Source organism: Martes martes, assembly GCF_963455335.1.
Source record: "Martes martes genome assembly, chromosome: 2".
In the NCBI taxonomy this organism is placed as follows: domain Eukaryota; kingdom Metazoa; phylum Chordata; class Mammalia; order Carnivora; family Mustelidae; genus Martes; species Martes martes.
The window spans coordinates 112019487-112044530 of record NC_137889.1 but is presented as its reverse complement, the minus strand read 5'-3'; the positions used below and the strand labels follow the sequence as shown (position 1 = coordinate 112044530).

Genomic DNA, 25044 nt, shown 5'->3' with positions numbered 1-25044 from the left:
GTTTTGTAATTATCATGTAAGTGAATTCTTTCCACTGAAAGCTTACCATTAAACATATAATGCAACATGATGTCTTGTTATGTATTTTGGTAAGACTACATGAGCAAACTCTCAATTCACTAAAAACATTTTTTGGTCAAATTATGTGCCCCATAATCATTAAAACACTGTATAAATGTATTTATACATTTGATACTTAACATTCCTATAGTTTAATGATTGATTGACTTGAAGTTGCTTGTTCATGATTCATGGAGATATCTTTAAATATAACTACTCACACTGATGTCAGAATAAATATTCTCCTTAACTGCCACAAATAAATATGCTATTTATTCCACATCATTTTTTAAGTAGGTGAATCACTTTTAATTCTAGTATAACATGTCAAAAAGTATTAAAAATAACCAAATTAAAAAATATATTAAAACATACAATATGAAAAGATGTCAACTGTGGTAACATAAAGTGGGAGAAGGAAATTAAACTTTTTAAATGCAATTGAAATTGTTTCCAGCTTAAAATAAAATGTTAAAACTATAAAATTGTTATGTAAGCCCCAAGATAACCACACACATAAAAAAAAAAAAACTATACAAGTTACACAAAATAAAAGAAAACTGTATCAAAGTATAATAATACCAAAAGTCAACAAATCATAAAGGAAGATAACAAGAGAGGAAAAGAGAGAAAAAGAGCTATAAGACAAGTAGAAAACAATTAACAAAAGGGCAACATTAAATCCTTTTTATTAATAATTAAATGTAAATGGATTAAAATTCCCAAACAGAAGACATGGAGTGAGGGGCACCTAGGTGGCTCAGTGGGTTAAAGCCTCTGCCTTCAGTCCAGGTCGTGATCCCAGGGTCCTGGGATCGAGCCCTACATTGGGCTCTCTGCTCAACAGGGAGCCTGCTTCCCCCTCTGCCTACTTGCGATCTCTGTGAAATAAATAAATAAAATCTAAAAAGAAAAGAAGACATGGAGAGGCTGAAGGGAACAAATATTATAAAATGTCTATGCTACCCAAAGCAATCTACATATTCAATGTAATCCCTATCAAAATATGAGAAAAATGAGAGCATGTACGTGTGAACTGATACATTCTTATTTTTCACTTATTTGGTCATGATGACTTCATGTGATTCAAAAAAAAAAAAATGAAAAATCTAATAAATCCAGCACAGATCCAGACAAGGACAAAGAAACAAGCTATTACTATTCTCCATATTTACTTTAGTATAATGTCCATTCACTGCTATCTAAAATAAGAAGCTATTTTAATCCATACCCTAGCTGTAAAGTCCACAGCAGCTCCCCGATTTAGAAGAAGAGTTGCCACGTTGACATTTCCATAGTGGGCGGCAATGTGCAAAGGGGTAAAACCACTCTATGGAAAGCAAAGAAAATGACAGTCAGTAAAGCATTTCACCTCCATATGTCACAGTCCCTGGATTAGTGAAGAAAATCACATGGTAGTTGTTTACCTAGTATGTGAGCAATACCAGATAATAAATGCTTTAATAAGGCTCTTCAAATTTTAGTGCAATAAGGTAGTAAATAACTAACTAAATAAGCAGGTAAATAAATACCCTGCATTTCTTGGCAACATTATCTCTAATTAGCTTAATGATTTATCTGCTTACAAGATTTATTGTTTATACAAAACCATGTTTCTTGGGTTGGTTTAACTTTAGAGAAAAACAGAATATGATTAAACAATAAAGTTTTAGCCATTGGATTAAAGCAATTATGAATAAAAAAATTTTCTCCAGAGAAAGACTCAAAACTATTGTTTTGTTTTGCTCAGGGTTTTTTAATAAAAGCAACGACAACAACAACAAACAGTATTAGTTGGCATTGTGCCTTTGGAGCTATGAAAATGTGAGAAACTCTTACAGAGCACATACTATTTATTCCACGTCATTTACACTGTCATACTTCTGTCTTCTTTAACAACTGTGCTTAGTGAGAATAGGTTGTTACAATGAAAAAAAGTTAAAAAACGAAAACTAAACAATATATCTGGCATCAATGTAAATATCAAATAAAGAAAAAAAGTCAGCCAAACGCAATTCTGAATGTTAATTAAAACAAATTTTAACAAGATTGTTATGAAATAAAATAAGCAGGTTAAATCAATTACATAGCCATTAGAGAACTGTTTACTCTCAGAATGTTTAAAAAATGAGCCTGAAAATCTTCATGAAGAAAAGTATACTTCCTTTCATTTCTTTTTCTGATGAAATTTAGTTAGAAATTGTTGCCATTTTCACAATAGATGTATATTAACTCTTTTTATTATTAAAGTATGCAAACATGTATTCTCCCAACTCTCCATAATTTCATCATTTTCTTTACTCAATAAAAGATGACAGGATATTGTTAATAAAGACTATTGTTACAGAACTGGATCTCAAACCCTGCAGTTTTGAAGTTATTTTGTTATCAGTCCCTCTCATTTGAAATGAACTTTGATTTATATATACTGTTTTTAAGAAATATTATCTAAATCACCACCATTATTTTCCTATTCATTTGATAAACAGTTTTCAGCGACTTTGCTTTTCAAATGCCCTAAATAAGCATTCAGATATCTTAGGTAATAGAAATTCCTCTGTGCTATCAGCCGAATTAGCTGCAAATAATTTCTGACTATAGAGAACCAAGACACAAAATAAGAATACTAACTATCAGTCAAAATCCCACACTTGTGGTAAAGATATTTTTGTGTCTACATGATACCAAATATTCATGTCAAAATGGAGGGAAAAATCAGTTTACAACCAGGCTGTTATTTTATAAAATGTCAAATTTTTGTATTTTAAGAAATAATTGACTAGAAGTTTTTCATTTTTATCTTGATATTTCCTGTCATCCAGACATATGCTGAATGTAAGTCTATCTTTTAAGTTACAATTTAATTCCAGGGGGAAAAAAGAACAACACAGTAATTGCTAGTGAATCATTTTCAAATTATTTTTCTTATTTGCGAAAATAAACCAATTTATTGTGTGACACAGCCTCGTCAGCCATCCGTGATGATGCCTCAGACTCTGACTTTTGACCAACCAACACAAAGCTTGTATAAGCCCCCCTAAAGAACTCTTGCCTGATTAACATGAAGATAGGAAGCTCAGTTCACCTTTCTACAGGGGTATCAGTGGAAGGGTTTCCCTCTTTGTTACTCTATTGTCCTCAAAGAAATATTTCTAACTCAGTACAAATCTCCCCAAACTGCTGCTTTCAACACAATATTTAGAGCCAAAATTGCTGTCAAAAATACCTCTTAAACAATCACCAAAAAAATCACCTAAAAATTAAAGGTATTAAAATCAGTAATTAAGATATCAATTAATATGATTCCAGTCTTCAGCAATTTCACCAAGCAATTGGGCTTTTTTTTTTTTTTTAAATCTATGTCCTAAGTTCCATGCACAGATATGGGACAGAAGAAATAATATGACTAACTCAAGTATTCGCACCTATATCACATATATTCACATCTTATCAATAGGTAAATTTTTAATAAACAAGATAATAGTTCTAGAAATACACTACTCTCAGTAAAAGCTAAATGAATGCTCAGAACCTCTCCAGGTCCACAACCCAGTGATCATATGATGTTAGTCTGAAGAGTCCCCTCAAAAAAGTGAAAATCAACCTACACAGTCACTTGTCTTTGAATATAGGTTTATTTTTACAATATACTTTCAACAATGTTTGTGTTAGTGCCTCTCTTGGCAATGGTCAAGGAGAGGCTGCTAAACACACACACACACACACACACACACACACAAAATACAGAGAAGCTTCTGCACTAAATGTTCCTGGTGATCGATGTGACTTACTCTGGTATGTGGAAAATAGATGATTTCATATCAAGTATTGTTAAGACTTAGCGAGATAAAAGCAAATGTTCTGATCATGATACTCTCAATATCACTATTGATTATATACAAAGTGGTTAAAAAAATATGGGAAAAAAGGGCAACTGTAAGGAGATAAAAGAATAAAACAGTGGCAAAGAAACCTCCTTAAATTTCACTTTGCTAAACTCTGGCCTGAGAAATCTCATTAAGAGAAGGTCATATTTCATGTTGGCAAAATAGTATTTAATAGTAAAGCTCACTCAGAAAACACATATTAAGGAAGAGTTTCATTTTATGCTCTATTCTAATAAGCTACTTAAATAGTTACACTGATAAAATAGCTTCTGATATATGTCACATTAAATTTTTTGAATTATTCATTTCCCTTAATTATGAGAAAAGTTTTAAAATTAATTTCCTACTAATAGAAATTCCAATCATTAGTATGAATTAGTGAGCATTTATTCTAATTGGGCAAAAAACTAAAATCAATAAAATCAAGATATATTTTGGTATAACCATAATACTATACCTCAGTTGTCCTATTCACCATCATCTGAAGCAGTGTTGTGTGGGAAAAAGAGGGAAGATATTACACAGAGCAAAATTAAGGAAACAGTCAATCTGCTCGCTGCAGTTGGATACATTGTTTCAACATGCCAAAATACATCCTACTGAGAAAAGACATCCATAACACTACACAAAACAATGTTATCTCTCTAAAATTCCACTTCTATTATTTTTGATTACAAAGAGAATAAATAAGCAGATTTCTAAAAAAGCTGAACCTCATTTTAAAAGAAAATTATCTTAAAAATTTTTCTTGTTCCTCTACCAAATAGACAGCCCCCTTCTTTCTGAAATACCTCTGGAAGTAATTTATCTCTTTCGATAACCGGAAGTAATTCTGCATTATCACCATGGCCTACTTCTTTATCATCCCCCAGGAGGAACCTGGCAGCTGAAGAGGTTCTTTCCACAAATGCTCTCAGCTTTTACCTTGGATTGTACGTCAGCGTTGTGATCGTTCTGAAGCAGGAGGGCAGCGGATTTGGTGTCATCTTTCCTAGCTGCAATATGCAGAGCTGGCAGCCTCACTTTCCCTTTGGTATCATTCTCTAAGAGGATGGCCACTGCCTGGTTGTGTCCTTGCTGGAGTGCCACCGCGAGTGGCGTGAAGCCATCCTAGTAAAATGGAAGAAGAAAAAATTTTCCATTAACTTTTGGAAGCATGAGATTCAACTCTCAGCAATGCCTCTAATGTTTAAAATAATAATTAAGATAGAGAAGAAATGCAAAAGGTTGAAATACTACTGTGTAGATTAAAGCATAGCTAAAATTAACAACTCAGGAAAACAACAGACATTGGGAAGGATGCAGAGAAAGGGGAACCCTCTTACACTGTTGGTGGGAATGCAAACTGATGCAGCTACTCTGGAAACAGCATGGAGGTTCCTCAAAAAGTTAAAAACAGAGCTACCCTATGACCTAGCAATTGCACTATGCGGCATTTATCTAAAGGATACAAACCTAGTGATTCGAAGGGGAACAGGCACCCCAAAGTTTATAGCAGCAATGTCCACAATAGTCGAAATATGGAAAGAGCTCAGAGATCCATTGACAGATGAACAGATAAAGAAAAGGTGGTATGTACACTATGTACACACACACACACACACACACACACACACACCATGGACTATCACTCAGCCATCAAAAAGAATAAAATCTTGCCATTTGCAATGATATGGATGGAACTAGAGGGTATTATGCTAAGGGAAATAAGTCAATCAGAGAAAGACAAATACCGTATGATTTCACTCAGATGTGGAACTTAAGAAACAAAACAGATGAACATAGGGGAAGGGAAGGAAAAATAAAGTAAGATGAAAATAGGGAGGGAGACAATCCTAGGAAACAAACTAGGGTTGCTGGAGGAGAGGTGGGGGGATGGGATAACTGGGTGATGGGTACTAAGGAGGGCACTTGATGTAATGAGTGTTGGGTGTTACGTGCAACTGATGAATCACTACATTCTACTCCTGAAACTGATTAAAAAAAGATTAAAGCAACTGACAATCAGTCATTCACCATACTATGGACTGGCTTTATCAGATTGTTTTCTTAGTTTCTATTCTACATATCTTGAAAAACATCTGCATTCCTCACAAAGCATACTGTACATAAGATGTGCTTAAATGTATGTTTAGAATGGGAAAATTAAAATTAGAACAACCTTAAGTAAGACCACCTTATAGAAAGGAAAAGATGGAAAGGGTAGAGATAATGGAGAACAAGTCTGACAATCAAAGATATGGTAGCCAAGACAGGGAAATAAATTATGTGATAAACTATGCAAGTTACTAAATATCTCTATATTGATTGGGGAGAACAATAACTATCAATGGAATGGTCTATTGCCAATTAATGTGGCAACTTTGGGATATAATGTAATCAAAAACCTTTTGGTAAGTAAGGCTAATTCATTAATTTTGCATTTAGTTGAATTTCACATTATTTAGATAATTTAGATATAAAATTATATGTGCTAGGTAAAGAAAAAACAGATTTTTAATTCTAAACTTGGAAAACAATTAAAAGCAAAAACAATAGCACAGATAATCAAAGTCATAAGAGTTTTAGGAGTAGATGAATAACCATACTAAAAAAGTTGGGAGCCATGTTTTCTCTCTAGAAACAAGTATTCAGTTAATGGAAAGGTGGTAAATAAAGAGAAAAATATATATATATAGGCTAGGCTCTGTTTTTGTTAAAACCTCCCTTACTCCACAAAAGCTTGAAAACAAGTCTCAGAAGTTTCCATTCATAGAAGAGATGAGGGTAATAGGATTGTACATTAACGATTGCATTTTAGGAATAACAGCAATTTATCATAATCTAACCACTCGATTTGTTTCCAACAATAATCTTTCAAAACTGTAGATTTTTGAGGGAAAATGATTTCCTATTGCACTACCACAAAAAGACTTGAATTTATTTTAATAAGAATTGAATTTTAAATAAACACATCACATAACAGAATGGGAGAGTAAACCATGTAGTGTTGTAATACTAGTAACCTATATTTAGAACTTTGTTTGGCACAAATTAAGCACTCTGTGAAGGAGGAAAGATACCATCATATACATATTTGATTATCCACTCTAACACTGTGATGGTTTATGTAAAAAGAGCGTGAAATTTGTTTTTTCTTAGAGACAATGCATTTGCTGACAGTACAGAACCTAATTAAAAAGTTTTTAGCCTTCAATATTGGTAACACTCAGGAAGAAGGAGGCGAGCAAACATTTATAAAAATGGTATCGGAGGGACAGAGGATTCCCCTCAGAGAACTTAACTTTGGATGTCCACCACTATGATTTCATTCTAATCCATACCTCATGGGGGAAGGGTAAATATCTGAAATGATTTTCTCAAGTACCTCAACTAACTCTATGAAAAAGAAACACATATTAAAATTCAGTAGCTTCATTCTTCATCATTTATTTACCAATGCTGATTGCTACAATTACAGGAAACTTCAAACATTTAAATAGTTATTTTCAAACATAGGTTTCATTGCCATATTGAATAATTCATAATTATCTGATTTTTCAAGTGGTCACAGTGTCTTGATTAGTAATTAATTTTTACAAATTAGGTCTACTAACAGGTTAGAGTAAATGTCTTCTATAGGTGTATTCACACATGTGAAAATGCGTCTGTAGAAGGTGTTCGGCAATACAATAAAATATGAAAACGTAATCAGCCATAAAGCCCCATTAGGATAGTAGTTTTCTACAGAATGACAGACTAAAAGGGAATGTGGAGAAGTTTATGTATACGTATGTTTCTTGATAATAGATAATAGTTTCTTGATAATAGTCAGCAGGAGGGACTAATCAACTTAGCTTATATATGTCATTATTTAAATATTAAAAAATGAAACAAAACCAGGCATACACATGTCTAAGGTAGGATTCAAAACCTCGTATGATTCACTTGCAAAAGCAGCATTTTTGTGTAGAAATCAGAGAGGGTTTTAGTTTTCTGCGAACCACAATGTAACATGGCCTCCTCTGATGCAATGTACATAAAGGGCTATTTTTGGAACCAGACTAAAATGCTCCAGAGGTCTAGACTCAAGGAGCCTTGAGATAGCTAAGAATACCAGCAAGCTGAATTTCCCCAAACCATATGCTGGAAATAATAAGGCTATATGGTGAACAGATGAACTTTGTAGTGTCAAGGTTCCTCTGGGTAAGTGATTCTGCATTCAATAAAATAAAATAAACACAGATTTCCTTATTTTGGTACATTTCTCCATGGTCCTGATACAGAGAGAAAGTCTCATACAGTTACTCAAGCTTTGCCTGAAGATATTCACATGTTACTCATTGACATAATTAGGATCTTAGGGGGAAAAAAATGGCCCCGAACATAAAAATCACACTGTACCATGTGTAAGAGTATAAAATCTGTATGTGCTAAATAGAGAACTTGAAGTCATTTTACATTGGGTAGTTGTGTTTTCCAAACACAAGCAAAGAAGAAACATGGTCCCATTAATAGTGATTACTTGGAATTTTGTCTTTAACTAATGAGAATAAGCTGTCAGAAAGTTATTGCAATTGGCTCCATAAAAAGTTTCCTGCCAGAGGGACTGGAAATAGATTATAATGATTTCTTCCCAGACAGCAGGGTAGGAGGGAATCCATGTTTATTTCACCAAAAGCCTTAATTGTTCAGAAAGGAAGTCATATTAGACATTAATAATTATCAAGTCAGTTTCTGGGTGACAAGTGTCTTTCAGTCATCTTTCACTTCAGGTCAGGAGTTTTCAAGTTTTATCAGTGGTGGCACAGATGTGGAGAAAGAAAATCAAAGCCTGCATGATCTGGCAGAAAGGGGTGAGGAGAGGCATGGAACTCTCTTCCCTGCTCTTCTGTGTCACCCACTTCCAGCCTTCTGGGTGGCCCCTTGAGGCAATTTCTTCAAACTCAAGGGTTTCTGGAGCATCGCTAAAAAATCACCGTTCTAAGCAACCACTGGACTTGCTCCTTAATCTGCCGACACAAAAAAATGGGAAGGAAAATAACAAAGCAAGTTCTGTTTACTGGAGGACATGCATAGGTAAAGGAAAGTGATGTTCTAAGTTGGCCCATTCTAACTCCTTCTGATGTCTAGATGTCCTGAATATGTTGATACTGAATTGACTTTGAACATTCTATTTCGTTGTTGCTGTAATCACAGTCACACAGCCACGTGCATAATTTCTGCTTCAGAAAAATGCGAACTTTTTTTTCGTGACATACTCATCATAAAATCGTGCTCACACAAATACCCATGAATCATTTCTGATCATTAAAAATTATTCCTTTAAAGAACTGAATTTGATCCTAACAGATAAAATACCGATGAAAAGAGATGGGTAGAATTTACTGTCATCGAATTTTAGAATAGTATACAAGCTCCCCAAACCCAGAGAATGGCAGATGGATGGAAACATGAGCTCGTGGAAGAGCAAATCGACATGAATCCCAAATCAAGACATAAACTCATTCATCTGTGTGTGCTGGGTCATTCACCCATGGCCACTGTTGTAGCTGACAAAAGCAACGTGAACATTCCTAGCGTCATTTAGACAAAATAATGGAGATCCTTTGCAGGTGGATATAAAGGACGTGGACACTGAGATCAGAGAATTTGAACCTGTAGGGTTGACAGTCTCACCTCAGTAGCAGTGCTCTGATTAGCTCCATTTTCAAGCAGATATTTTACAACATCAATGTGGTTCTCCTGGGCAGCCATGTATAAAGGAGTGAAGCCATTCTGAGGACAAACAATAAAAAAGACATCTTTAACCATCTGTAAAGTTTAAACTAGGGAAGAATACCAGACAAGGAAGAAGAATACTGTGGAGTAAACTTTTGAAATGATGAAACATATAACCTACCTCCACAATAAAGTATACATATATTTGCTATTATAAAACTAACTGCAATCAGAGTAGAACCAATTCCCACACACAGTTCCTCAAAGAATGAGTTCAAAGTGACATGGAAGCCTATTTCCCTCACTTCCTGTCTTCATTTCAGCTCCGGAGATTTACATTCCCATCACCTAACACTGTTAAAGCTAAAAATATCTAGTATCCTAATATAATCCTATAACATAATCCAATTCTCACTATATGTAGTGTATTTATAAAATATTTATGTAATATCATCTGTATTTATTAATTCATAAACTATGTAAACAGACCACCATTATCTTGAATGTACACAGTTTAGCTAGTACCTTTAAAGGTATAAATTAATTGCTCATCCCAGAATGGCTGGGAGTGATTGCAATTCTGACTGAAAAAGTTTCAAAAAAAAAAAAAAAAAAACCCCTATATCCCTATATTTCAGTATTCCAGTTAAAGTGCGATGGTTTATCTTGAACATCTGAACTATTTTTTAAAGCTATTCTGAAATTCTATCATTCATGAATTCCTATATTCATTTATTCAGTTATTTACTAAAATCTGACCATTGTAGCTGGGCTATCACTGGGATAACAGTAATAAGACAGACAACTGCCCTCATGAAGCATATGCTATGGTAATATTATAACAATATTGTGTAGTCATAGTTTTAAATAAATCACTGAAATTATATAACTTGAGTTTAAAATTAAGTTTATTTTTTTTAATTTTTTTTTTAAATTTATTTGACAGACAGAGGTCACAAGTAGGCAGAGAGGCAGGTGGGGTGGGAGCGGGGGAGGCAGGCTTCCCACTGAGCAGAGAGCCAGATGCGGGGCTCCATCCCAGGACCCTGGGATCATGACCTGAGCCGAAGGCAGAGGCTTAACCCACTGAGCCACCCAGGTGCCCTTAAAATTAAGTTTAAATTGGCAATTTTTTTTTATCAGATCCTTTGCAATAGGTAATACCTCATGTAAAAAAAAAAAAAAAAAAGTAAAGCTTTGGAAGAACAAAATACAAAACATGAAGTAATCCATAAACTCTCAAATCTAATAATTCTCTCAAAACAATGTCAGAGTCTTAAACGTTGTTGATTCCCTTAAAAATTCCACAGATTAATGAGAATAAGCAAAAACACAAATGAGACTTCAGGGATTTTCAAAAACTTAAAAGGAGAAAAATAACTATTTTGAAAACTTCTTCTATATGCATTGCATAAGTGTGGAAACATTATTTAAAATGGCCAAGACCCAGCAAATATAAAAATTCAGAGTATACAAGTAGAATAAGAAAAGACATTTTAAATTTGATTATAAAGAAAATCTGCAGGCTTCAAGTGGAGGAGGAAATTTTAAAACTGAGAAATATTGTAAGAGGAATGAATTGACAATTTTGTAGGATTCAGGAATAACTTGCTGGCTGGATAGCATATTTTTTAAGACACAGCAAACAGGTGAAATCTTGGGTATTTTAAGAACACTGAAGAGGTGGCGGAAGGACAGAATTAGAGATTCAAAGGAAGGGAAAGCCAGTGAGGACGGTTAAAAACAATGAGTGGGTGTGGGATGGGGCTCTTTCATGACAAGTAAAAGGCAGGATGCAAAAAAAAAAAAAAAGAAGAAGAAGAAGAAGAAGAACTTTTAATAGAGTAAAACAATTTGCTTACATGTTTTCCTCTGACAGAATCTTGTGTATAGATCAGGAGAAAGGGAGATGGTCTGTGGTAATCAAAAGGGAAAAGAAATGTACCTTTCTTAGGCTCCTGCCCTGGGTCCTGGGCTCTAGAGAGGCCTCCTCTAGCTGAGTAGGGCTGGAGATCCAGGGGCCCAGGGGGACATGCCCACCCTGATCCTACAGCTCCCCTACGTCAAGACCAAACACCAGGCACGCAGCTACCCATAATCCTTGTTTATGTAGCCCACTGTGTGGTGGCAGACTCCATCTTTGGGTTCATTCTCTCCAGGGTCTGCTGCCATGCCCACCCTGTGACAGACTGACTAATGGTCCCCAAATCCGTCCTCATCTTAATCCCTGGAAGTTGTAAATGTTACCTGATATGGCAAAAGAACTTTGCAGATGTGACTAAATTAAGGATCTTGAGGTGAGGAGATTATCCTGGATTGTCCAGTTGGGTATAATGGAATCATAGGGTTTTTAATGAGGGGGAGGCAGAAGGTCAGAGAGGAGAGAAGACGCTATACAGCTGGCTTTGGAGATGGAAGGAGGGGACGTGATCCATCCACATGATGCTCGTGTGGTATGGATGGAGCCAGGGATGGGCCAGGAAGAGGAACCGGCTGCAGGCCCAGGGGTAGAATCCGCACACCCCCAGCCACAATCCTGCATGGAACTCCAAGGTTTCCAAGAAGTCTAATTTTGGACCCATCATGTTGTTATAAAGATATATTTGTCAATGTGGAAAGATAAGAGATACATATGTAACAGCTTGATATACAGCTTGATATACAGCTCTTAATTTAAAAAACTATATTGTAAGTGGGTCTCTTTTTCACTCATGTCCTGGGCTCTGGAAGTGCTAATAGTGGGCTAGTGGTAGAGAGAGAAAAGGGGGGAATATCCACAAACAGTACATGTGGGAGGGGAAGAAGGGCAGCAACAGGCAAACATTCAGGATCTTGGTTAGAGTATACCATGAATCACATTTGGGCTTCGGTACACAAGGGCTTTCAGTAGTGGGGGGGATGTATATCTCAAGAATGATAAAAATAATTTATTGAACTTCTGCTATCTGCAATTCACTGTGAGAGATGCTTTGAATATGTCACCTCAAATTACATTGATCGTGTGCCTCTGTTTGCCTAGGACTGTCTAAATTTAAGTATAGTATCCTGGAGTAATTATTAATAGCATCTCAGTTTGGATGATAAATTAAATGGCCTAATAGTATCTTTAATACTAAGAATAGTGCTGCAACCTTGGTACTCTCATCCCTACTTTTTTTTTTTTTTTTTAAGTATACTCTACCCCCAGTGTGGGGCTCAAAGTCATGACTCCCGTATTAAGAGTTGTATGTTCCATCAACTGAGCTGGCCAGGTGCCCTTATCATCCCCATCTGGAATGAGGTAGCTGATGGGGCGCCTGGGTGGCTCAGTTGGCTAAGCGACTGCCTTCGGCTCAGATCATGATCCTGGAGTCTCAGGATTGAGTCCTGCATGGGGTTCCCCACTCTCTCTCAATAATAAATCCTCTCTCTCTCTCTTTCTCTCTCTCTCTCAAATAAATAAATAAAATAAATAAAATCTTTTAAAAAAATGAAATGAGGTAGCTGAGGCTCAGACATTTGGGTAACTTGGCCAAAATCTCACAGCTAACAAGTGAACCAAAGGACAGAAAGCAGTCATGAATTGTCTTCTTCCCTGTATAAAAGTTGGGACTTGATCCCACAGACGTGTGATCCTCAGCCTGGCTCTGTGACAGAATCTCCTGAGGAAACTTGTACGAATGCCTAGACACCACCCTGTCCCCTACTGAACTGGAGTCTCCATGTATGAAGCCAAAGCACCTGCAATTTTTTTTTAAAGCTCAGTTTTTGAAATTACCTGAAGAACACTGTTAGAGGTGATGCGGAACAACTGAATGGTTTGGGACAGAAGTACTGTGATCACATCTGCATTTCAGAGAGTTCACTCTGGTGAGCAGAGTGGACCAAACCTACTCTGGTTTGGAGTGGTAGAAAACAAGAATGAAAGGAAGGGGATAATCAGCTTTTGTAGTATCTGCAACAGTGTATTTAAAAGATTAAGGAAGCAGGAGCCAAGACAACATCTTGGCTAGGTGAGGGAGGGAGCTATTTACTATTACCAAATATGTGAAGTGAGAAGGCGATAAAGATTTACCACAGGTGCTAAAGATGAGGGAAATTACCCTTTCCTAACTCACTGATGCTACTTAACAAGAAAGACTTGGCCGGAGAATGTGAAACCTGCCTCTGGGTAATTGGGACAGGGCATGGCAACCTGTTAACAGCACCGTACATTTTATAGGAAGGCTTTTATCTCTGCATATAAATAGGTTAACAACACAGGATTCTTGGCCTGTGTTCATGCATGCAAGCGCTTTCCAATGCATTATGTCTATATTCTTTCTAAAGTAGTCTGGCTGCATATAGGGACAAAAGTATATGTATTTTCTCCCTGTTGGTATAAAAAAGTCAAAGACATCTAAAACCTGGGCTGATAACTTGGAAGATGCTAACGACCACAAAATTATCAGCTGTCGTAGTAGTTTCAGTGTGACCAACAGGTGCCTCTACCAACTGGTTATTAAATATTTTGAACATTATTCCTCTCCATAGCAAATTATTATTTGTCATCATTTATATTTATTCAATAAAAATGTGTTTGGTGGCTCTTTACCACTAAGCATTGGGTTTAGCATAGTGATTCAGAGACGAAAGGAAAGTCCCTGTTAATTAGGACCTCGCAGTCCAGACGCTGAGATGGACAAGTAATCTGTTACAGTTCAGGGAACTCACATAGAATTAGTTTCTTTAAAAAAAAAAAAAAAAGTTATAGAAGTGGGGTGTCTGGGTAGCTCAGTCAGTTAAGCATCTGACCCTTGATTTCAGCTTAGGTCATGATCTCAGAGTCCTGGGTTCAAGCCTTGTCTTGAGCTCCATGCTGGGCATGGAGCTTACTTTAAAAAAAAAAAAAAAGAAAGAAAGAAAGAAAGAAAAGAAGAGGAGAGGAGAGGGGAAGGAAAGGGAGGGAAGGGAAAGGGAAGGAAAAAGAAAAGAAAGGGAGAGGAAAGAGGAGGAGGAGAAGGAGAAGAAAAAGAGGCTGTTACGCGAGAGGTATAAAGAGAACGTTGAGGGCACCTGGGTGGCTCAGTGAGTTAAAGCCTCTGCCTTCAGCTCACGTCATGATCTCAGGGTCCTGGGATCGAGCCCTGCATCGGGCTTTCTGCTTGGCGGGGAGCCTGCTTCTCCCTCTCTCTGCCTGCCTCTCTGCCTACTTGTGATCTCTCTCTCTGTGTCAAGTGAATAAATCTTTAAAAAAAAAAAAAAAAGAGAGAATGTTGAAGGGCACAGAACTTAGCTGGATGAGGAAATTATATCCAAAGGAAGTCACTAGGAGTGACATTTGGTAGACACGGTGAGTGATTTGGTTTGAACTGAATCACGAAAGCTGACGTGAGGCATAGAAACAGGAAAGGGATTTCAAACATCAGAAACCCCTTGAGAAAACACTGAACATCTAGGGATCGGCAAATAATTCAGTGTGACTAGTAGGAGGAGGAGGCTGAGACAAGCAGGGATCAGTTCCCATGTGCCATGCTAAGGAGTCTGAATTTTATTCTGAAGCCTCGAGAATCACGGTTTTAAGCTGAGGTTTGGCATGATCACATTTTCATTTTAAAGAGATGAATTGCCAGGAGTGGGGAGGAATTGGAAAATGGCCAGAGTATACTCTGGAAAAGTAGAAATAAGACTTTTGTAATAATCCAGCTGAGAAGTAAGGATTAGGAATATTAATTTGATTTTGATATTTAAAAATGTGATTACATATAATTATTTATGTATTTATATTCTACTTAAAGATTAAAAGTGGTTTTACTTTATATGATTGACTGATCATCTTTGATAAAATTTCTGATTTATTGAGAACTTATAACAGTTTTCTTCAAATCCAGAAATTATGCTGTGTTTCAAGAATTCAACTACATATAATATTACAAAATATGTTTTTCCTGTTTTCACTAGTGATATAACTACAAACCAGTAATCAGATTTTTCCCACTGGTGAGAATTTCGTTAGGTAATTGGATTATCTGGGAAAATGGAATGAATGTGAACTAATATTTAGATATCTACCTATCAACTGTGGATTTATTGAAGCTTTTCAGAACATCAAAAATCAAATATCAACCTATTGATATTTGTATGTCATTTCATAGAAATTATACAGAGACAAATAATGTCCATATGCAAAGTAATGAATGGTTTAGAATCAATGTTTCAAAAAAAGACCAAAATTGTAAGAATTATCAACATTACCAATTTTTAATATTCTTAACTTTTCAGACTTAATTTTGTCAGCACATATAACCTTATTCTTTTTTCTCAGACAAATGAAGATTAATTGGATGACTTAAAATGATTGATCATACAAAATTAATCTTAATCTTAACTGGAGTCAATGTTACCATTCATTTCAGAGGGCCTTTTTGATAGGGTCAAGTTTATTCTACAGTTTTTCCCCTGGGACTGGATGAGGTGTCTTAAGAGAAACAAATATAAATACAATACTGTTTCTGTCCTCATGAGCAGAAGATATAACAGAGTTCACAGAATACATGTATATAGAATTATCTGTAGCTCCATGTAATACTGTAGTATATTACATATATATGTAAAGTATATGTCCATATATGTGAAAAGTATATGTGTAAAGTATATATACATATATGTAAAGTATATAGTGCATATACATAAAGTACCTTTCTTCAAAGTATTAATTGCTCACTCTTTAGTGCTCTGATAGCATTTTCTTTGTGCTTCTTTTGGCATTAGTATGCATTGAGCCAGTTTTGTATATATACAATTTTATATAATACACTAAAGAGTAAGCAATTAATACTATGAAAAATGGTACTTTTGGCCCAAGCACACAGAGCTAAGAGGAAATTAGGAGGCCTTCATAAAACCAAGACAGTAGATCCACAAAAAAGAAAATGTTATTTGCTGTTCTTTTTCTGGTTTCACTTCCCCCATCTCTCAAGAAATGTAGTGTTTGTATGAGAATTCTCAGTTTATTTGCTGCAGGCACATATTTCACCTAGGGAAGTCTGTTCTCGAAACCTAGTAACAAATCTCGTGAATAGTGAAAAACAGTAAGCAAAATTACCCAACCTGAGTAAAAGCCAATGCAGGAATGCATCTTGATGAGAATTTTTACAGGTCTAAAAATTATTTTAAAAAAATAATCAAAGATCTCTTAACCAGACAATACCATAGAAAACTGCAATTCACATTACTACCTAGGTAAGGTATACCTTAGGGAATTTTACACATCAATCATAAGCTAAAAGAGTGGAAAGTGATTATGGAAATTTCAAATAGCATATCTCTGTACACTACTTATTGTTATTTGATTTGTACTTACTTTTGGCCTTATGCAGTCAAAGTTAGTAAGTATATTTTAATGACTAAAAGACACTGTCCTATGTTCCTAGATGAAAATGTCATAGCTGAAAGGGAATGCATCATTTTACAGTTGAGGAAATTTTAACCCAGAGATGCAGCAGACCACCAAGTGGACTGGCCAGCTACATAGATTAAGGAGACAACAATAGATAAATGGACACAGCTGATGGAAGGATGCTTGGAAACTCTTACCTTTTCCTTCTCATTTTTCAGGCCTTGAAACAAGAATCACCCTCTCTAAGAGGACTGATTCAGTGCCATAACAATGCTCAGCACATAGTAGATGTTCAATAAATAAATAAATAAATAAATAAATAAACGGGCAAGTGAATGAAGTAGAAGAAAAAAACAAGTTCCTTTTTATGCCCATGGTGGTTTAAAACATGTCTTCAAATTTTTTGATACACCTTCCTTCAAAAAAGGTAAAGCTTAACTCCTCTTCCTTTGAATGTGGGCCAACTTAGCCAAGTCACTTGGGCCAATTCACTTCCAGTGCATTTGATTATGGTGGAAATAATTGTGTATGACTTTGAGGCTAGGGTTTAAAAGTCATTGCTCTATTGCCTTACCCTCTTTTGGATCACCTGCTCTGGAGGTAATGAGCCACCAAATCATGATGACATGCAAGCAGTCTATAGAGAGACTCAAGTGAGAAGGAATGGAGACCTCCCACCAACAACCAGCACCAACCTGCCAGCCTGCATCAACTTGCCTCCCACCAACAACTAGTACCAAAGTGAAAAAACACACTGGTAGTGAATCCTCCAGCCCCAAGAAAGTCTTCAGATGGTCAACATTTTCATCCCAACCTCATGAGTGACACTGAGCCATGATTGCATAGCTAAACCACTACTAAATTCCTGATTCACAGAAACTATCATGATAATAATGTTTATTGCTATTTTAAGCCACATATTTAGAGATGATTTGTTAACAGCAACTGCTAGCTAATACATGTCCAACAAGGTCATGCATGATCTGACCATGGTCTCTCTACTGTGTCAATCATACCTCTTACCGCTCATACTTTACATTGCTTCCTTTCTCTTTAGGAAAGGAATTCATATCCTAGACAGTTATTTTCAAGTAACTTTGTGAAACACAAAGACAAAGCAATGGAAGTCATCTGTTACCCTACTTTATAGTATTTTGCAATTGGATAAGATTAAGTCTTTACATTTATAAGAAGGAATGAATGCAGGATGTCTGAGGGGGCTCCGTTCATTAAGCATCTACCTTCAGCTCAGGTCATGATCCCAGGGTCCTGGGATTGAGTCCCACATTGGGCTCCTTGCTCAGCCAGAAGCCTGCTTCTCCCTCTGTCTGCCATTCTCCCTGCTTGTGTGCTCTCTCTCTCTCTCTCTCTGACAAAAAAATAAATAAAATATTTCTAAAAAGAGAGAAGTGAGTGAAGTAGGTCACTTGTGTATATTTGCTTAGATGGAACAATCTATAGTCTAAGAGACTCTAAAAATTACAGCTTTAAATCTTTATAATACCCTGAATCCCATGTGCATTTTGCCAGTTTTCTAAAAGTATTACATATAACCCTCATAGCTACTAGAAAACTAATCAACAAATTACATACCCAATTCCAAAAGTAGGAAATAGAAATGGTTATAGATAGCTCTGGCTTTGAACTTAGCAAAACTAGACTTCTCCTTTTGATGAAAGCTTATTGTCTTTTTGCAGGAAGCTTGGTGTCAAGATTTAGGTTTTTTCACAGGGTAGAATTCTTCAGCACCCATAGCCATGACATCCTAGGAAACTCTTCATCACAAGATGAAGGCTGGCACAGGTTGGTAATTACTCCTCTAGTTACCATCCCAGACACTATGTATCATCTTCTTCCAGTGAACTAGCATTATGAGAGATAAGGTTGGGAAGCATCCCCAAATTATCACCCAGCTTTAAGGTCAGGATGATTCAAATTATTTCCCTAAATATATTGTAAATGCACAGCTGCAAAGGATTTAAGAAAACCAATGGGTATTAATTGTAGTCACAAAAATAAAGACTATTTTGTGTACTCTGGGGGTGTACTTAGGGCAAAAGAACAAAAGATATGATTATACATTTGCTTGGTAGGGAAGAAGGCATTTTATTAATTAAAATATCATACAAATTTTCTCAGGTGATTTGAACTTGACAATTCTTTACTAGGGCTAAGATAGTACAGGTTATTTTAACCACGCTCTTCTCTCCAGAAGTCCTCTTTAATGGATTACAGCTAAACTATTAAATGACATTAAAATGACTAATGCTCTAAATCTTTTGAAGGAGGTTCAACTTTATGAAGTATTTACTATGTCATCTTGTTTTATCCCAACTATGCTCTTAGGGTCATTTAACAGAAAGGGCTCCCCAATGGCAGTCATTTACCCAAGGACATCCTCACAAATGGTGCAATTGGGGTCTGAACTCTGGAGGACTCCAAACCTCGTTTTCCTTCCACTCCCCTCAGCTCTTCCCTTCAACCGAGATCAAATTGTCACAGAGATCACCCGTGCTTTTACCTGGTAATTAGAGAAAATATCCTCTCCCATTTTCTCCTAAGCCATTCACTAGAGATAATCAGGGAAACTCTGCCTACTGACAGTATTGGAATTATCATGAACTGCTTAATGAAGAATGTCCAAATGTTCTCTTGGGTGTAAGAATTTTTCCAGTGAATAAGTAATATATCTCTGTAAAACTCAAGGAAATGAACATTCATAGGTATTAAGAAGTATGCCTTAAGCTTCACACTACTCAAAATGTGGAACTGGGATTTGAACACACATATAATTAATTCTAAAGCTCATGCTCTTTATACTATACTATCTTGCCATGTGCCTTAGCAATCTATTTGACAGACACTATTTTATCATATCTGGGTATTGTTAGCAATCAGAAATACCACTGAAAATACTGTATTCACACTAAGTCTACCATAATCCCTGCTTTTCAGTTCCTCATGGATAAATAACCAAGAAAACGTGAACTATTTTACCGAACATGATTTAAGATCAGTTTTCACAGACCACAACTGAAGATTAAGACTTTTTGTACCATTGCCCTATAGTAATATTAAGAACAAACCTTTAATATATATTCTGACATTTTTCCAGATGAGCTTGTCTTACCAATATTTCTACACTCACCAAGTTTAATTGTACCCTTAACAATGTTGTTACTAAGCTTTGCATGTGGAAAGTCTTCCCTTTCAATTTCCCCTCTGCAGCAGAGAATTTCCCTTAATCTCCTTTTCAATGCCTGGCTCAAGTTCTCTGTGAACTTTTCCTTAACAGCATTTAGCCAATTTCCGGTTTTCCCTCTGGGATATAGTTGGTTCCATACAATTTAGTACCAAATTATATATTATCTTCTGTTGTTTGCCTTTGTTTCCTGTGTGTTTGTCTTGACTTTGTATGTCGTCTATACACTTTTTAAAAGCAGCTTCCGGGGCGCCTGGGTGGCTCAGTGGGTTAAAGCCTCTGCCTTCGGCTCAGGTCATGATCCCAGGGTCCTGGGATCGAGCCCCGCATTGGGCTCTCTGCTCAGCAGGGAGCCTGCTTCCTCCTCACTCTCTGCCTGCCTCTCTGCCTGCTTGTGATATCTGTCTGTCAAATAAATAAATAAATAAAACCTTTAAAAAAAAAAAAAAAGCAGCTTCCTGGGGCACCTGGGTGGCTCAGTGGGTTAAGCCTCTGCCTTCGGCTCAGGTCATGATCCCAGGGTCCTGGGATCGAGCCCCGCATTGGGCTCTCTGCTCAGCAGGGAGCCTGCTTCCTCCTCTCTCTCTGCCTGCCTCTCTGCCTACTTGTGATCTCTGTCAAGTAAATAAATAAAATCTTTAAAAAAAAAAAAAAAGCAGCTTCCTGTCTGACAATTGTTTAGAATCCTCCACAGAAATGAGAACTCTCCTGAGGACACAATAAACACCCAATAACAGCTGCTGACTAACAGTTTACTCTTACCTTTAATTTATTTAGTTCCTGACAATTATAGAAAACTCAGATTTGTACATTTCTCCTTTATTCAAGTTTAACATTTAAAGGTACCACGTGACTCACCACTACTGCATTCTACAAAGGAGGTGAGGTGGCTGATAATAATTTTAACTTACTCTCATATAATTCCAAAATACTGAAAGTCTTTATCTCATGTTTCACTTTGCAAAAGTGAATAGATACCTCATTAAACTTTTAAGCTATAACTGAATCATTATATTGTTTACGTCTTTGGATTTTTAAACCAAAAAACAAGATGTCAAATGAACCTTTTAAGTAATCATGGAAAAAGCAAATAAAATTTTAAAGTAAAGAAAATATTAAAAAGGAAGAAAGCAAGTGAATTTATTAAAATGGAATATCCAAAATATAGTAGAGGGCATCTACCCACTACCATGCCTATCCAATATCCTTTCTCTTTTTTGATAGCATCCTGGTTTTTTCCTTAAAGTATCTATGTTTCCCGCCCCACCCCACCCCACCCCCCCCACCCCCCGCATAGTTCATATAATTCCAATGGAGCTGAATTCTTCTTTTCATCTACTAGCTCCAAGCAGAGTATCAGATAACTTAAGCCAATCAACACAATACATTCTATTGGATACAATGACTGGTTCAAGTCTGGGCAAAAGAAGTAAAATGGTCCAATCGGTCAAATTCAGGATTCTCTTTTGGAAAGCTGGGACAAGGCTCCCTTATTTTGACTCTGAACAAGAAAAAATATGGCTGCAATCTTAGGTCCACAAAGGAGACCAGCATAGAAAAAGCTTGCATTGCAGAAATCACAGCAAAGAGAAGAGAATCTGAGCGCTTAGTTATAAGTAAACCAGTGGGAGGAAAAAACAAACAAACTAACAAAAAACCTGAAACAAATCAATATACTACTGGAGTTTACCTTACCTATTTTAACTTTGTATTCATGAAAGCCAAGGAAGTCCCTTTTTAAATTACCAGAGTACAAAGTAAGTTTTTTCTTGCCTGCAACTTAAGACATTCTAGTTGATACAGACATCTGTACTAAAATATAGCTTACCCTACTGTCATTTTTTTAAAATGAAGCATTTTCCTGGTAACCTGGAATATCACAAAGTATATCACAGAAATAAAAGTATTAAAAGCAGAATTTGCTCTTATGTTAAAAATATGTTTTTCAATGACCCTGAGATACATCTGCAGGAAAAAGTATAAAATCGATTTTTAAGAATAAGATTAAACTACAAAAAGCAAAAAGCAAGTGGGTTATTTTCAGTAAAGAAATAAATTTTCTCTTCCAAGAAATGAGATTTTAAAATAATTTTTTCTATGTGAGTGGCAAACAAAATAAGGTATTCAGTGGTAAGTTTTCTTCCATTGTTATTTCTGCATATATAATGCTAACTTTCATTTAAGTTGATTGGAGTACTTGGTATTCCAATTTAAAAATTAAAACATAGTTGAGAGTATGTGGACACATAAAACACATCGACACACTCCATTAGGATTCAAGCATTTTTTTTTTAAATTTTTCTAAGTAACAGTCTCCTTTTCTCTGCAAAATATTTGCTGTAAGTTTTTTCAGTCACTCAAAAGTGGTCAGAATTATAATGCTATTCTTACCTCTTACCTGATATTAACAGGGATAACCAAAGTTTCATTCATATTATACTATACATATTATACCAATAGAAATTAAAACAAGACCAGGTTCAGTAACATTTGAGAAACAGAGAAGTTTAAGAGCAGCAAAGCCTTAGTACAGAACTTTTCCTTTATTAAGTGTTGGTTTTGGTGTGTGCTGATTCGCCCTTCTCTGAGCTCTTTTAAAAGTTAGTAGGGAGTTAGAATAGTGGGGAGACCATGAAAGGAAATAGACCCATTAAAATAAGCAGCCTCAAGTGATATACTCAACATTTAACAGCTGCTTAACACAAGTTCTAGTTCACAACTTGCCAAAGATAAAACCTCAAAGAACGATTATTGTCAATGTAAGGACAAAAACTCACATAGACAACACCTGAACCACTCAGTCACATGCCCAGGCTTAGTGTCCTTTGTAGCACTTTTTAAATAATTTTTACCTTGAAATACAATCATATTCACAGAGGACTTAAGGTTATTTAAAACACTTTGTATACAAGAGTGCCTGGGTGGCTCAGTTGGTTAAGCATCTGCCTTCGGCTTAGGTCCTGATCTCAGGATCCTGGGATCTAGGGCTCCTTGCTCAACAGGGAGCCTGATTCTTCCTTTCCCCTGCCCCTGATCCTGCTCTCTCTCTCTCTCTCTCTCAAATAAATAAATACAATCCTAAAAAAAAAAAAAAAAAACAACCAACCCACTTTGTATATATGTATAGTTGACATATATATCCACAGTGAAGATAAGAGTATAAGAGCTGACCTAAATAAACTTTGGCTGCAGAGGTCTAGTGGGGATAAGCAAAACCCAGAATGAGCTGGATGCAATAAAACTGAACTTTTGGATTTAGATTGCCGTCTAGAATCTTGATCTTCATACAGGGGACAGAGAACACACAGAAGTTGGTTGTCTAGGGGCGCCTGGGTGGCTCAGTTAGTTGAGCGACTGCCTTCGGCTCGGGTCATGATCCTGGAGTCCGAGGATCGAGTCCCTCATCGGGCTCCCTGCTTGGCGGGGTGTCTGCTTCTCCCTCTGACCCTCCCCCTTCTCATGCTCTCTCTCTCTCATTCTCTCTCAAATAAATAAATAAAATATTTAAAAAAAAAGAAGAAGAAGAAGAAGAAGAAGAAGAAGTTGGTGGTCTAAATGTGCGTGGCCGTTCCTTGGAAGAGTTCTCTCAGGCACATACATGCCATGGAAAGAAGCATCATGGAGAGGAGAGGCAGTTCTCACCCAGGAAAATAAACTCCAATTAGAATCTGAGGTGGCCAGGTGGATTCACGCTGCTCCTGAAAACTGTGTGGCAGATGCATCCTTCCTGAGACAGAGGCTGCCTAACTCCAACCTAGAGGTACCTATAGCAACACTTTCCATCAGTGTTTGATCTGCTTTAAAAAGCTGGGTGCAAAGTTCTTGATCTCAAAATATAGAAACTACAATTTGTACCAGAAGAATTCTGAGGGAAGATGTCACCCCTCAAAGCTCACCCATAAAAACATGTAAGCATGCTGTATACATTCTTTATCCTCCCATTAAAAATTCTAAACAAAAATATTTTTTGATAGTTCTGCCTGGATAAATTGGCTTCAAAATGTACCCAGAAACAACCAGCGAAGCTGATCTGTCAGATGTGTTTTCTGGAGCATGCCTGCCCACAACAATTGTCATGCCCACTGAGACAGAAATTATTATTATGTGTTCAAATGATGATATTTTAACAGATCTAACTGCAAAAAGCGATAGCTCCTCATTTGTGTTCTTAAGGTTTCTTCATTGCACTGAACAGCATTCTTATCCTTTCTTGGTAGCAAGTGAATCTTTACTAAATCATATAAGTACAGCAACAGGTTGTTTACATAGAAGCACCTTTAAAGGTCTAAAATTAGAATTTAATCCATCAGGTTTGGGGCGCCTGGGTGGCTCAGTGGGTTAAAGCCTCTGCCTTCGGCTCAGGTCATGATCTCAGGGTCCTGGGATCGAGCCCCACATCGGGCTCTCTGCTCAGCAGGGAGCCTGCTTCCTCCTCTCTCTCTGCCTGCCTCTCTGCCTACTTGTGACCTCTGTCAAATAAATAAATAAATAAATAAATCTTTAAAAAAAAAAAAAAGAATTTAATCCATCAGGAGATAGTGCTTCCCTTTCCTGTTGTTAAAAAACAGCACTATTTGGGAAGGCTTATCTTGTCTTAGATTGCCGATGGTATCTGATAGCTTGGCCTCAGTTTCTAACTATAAAACCAGAAGGTGATAAAAAGGTGGTAAACAGTTTATGAAAACTTACATTTTTTAACAATTTTCTCCATACATTGAAAGATTATGACAAATATTAGTGATGAGATAATTTGGCCAAGAATTCCCGGCTTCTCATGTAAAGTAATACAGTAAGAGGCTGGGACTTGAAATGTACTAAAAAAACATAGGGAGAGTAGC

The 25044-nt window shown here is 36.4% G+C and overlaps 1 protein-coding gene across 2 annotated transcripts in view; it reads right to left on the bottom strand.

The window, feature by feature from the left end:
• Positions 1–25044, bottom strand: part of ANK2 (ankyrin 2) — a 226624-nt gene that overhangs the window by 132725 nt on the left and 68855 nt on the right. Inside the window, exons 5-8 of one of the 2 annotated variants that reach the window (XM_080796920.1) lie at positions 9606–9704; positions 4872–5057; positions 4405–4428; positions 1292–1390 (exon numbers count right to left, since the gene is read on the bottom strand). In XM_080796920.1, the coding sequence (XP_080653046.1) occupies positions 1292–1390; positions 4405–4428; positions 4872–5057; positions 9606–9704 (408 nt within the window). The remainder of the gene's footprint in view (positions 1–1291; positions 1391–4404; positions 4429–4871; positions 5058–9605; positions 9705–25044) is intronic. The other variant, XM_080796921.1, reaches the window with a different exon arrangement.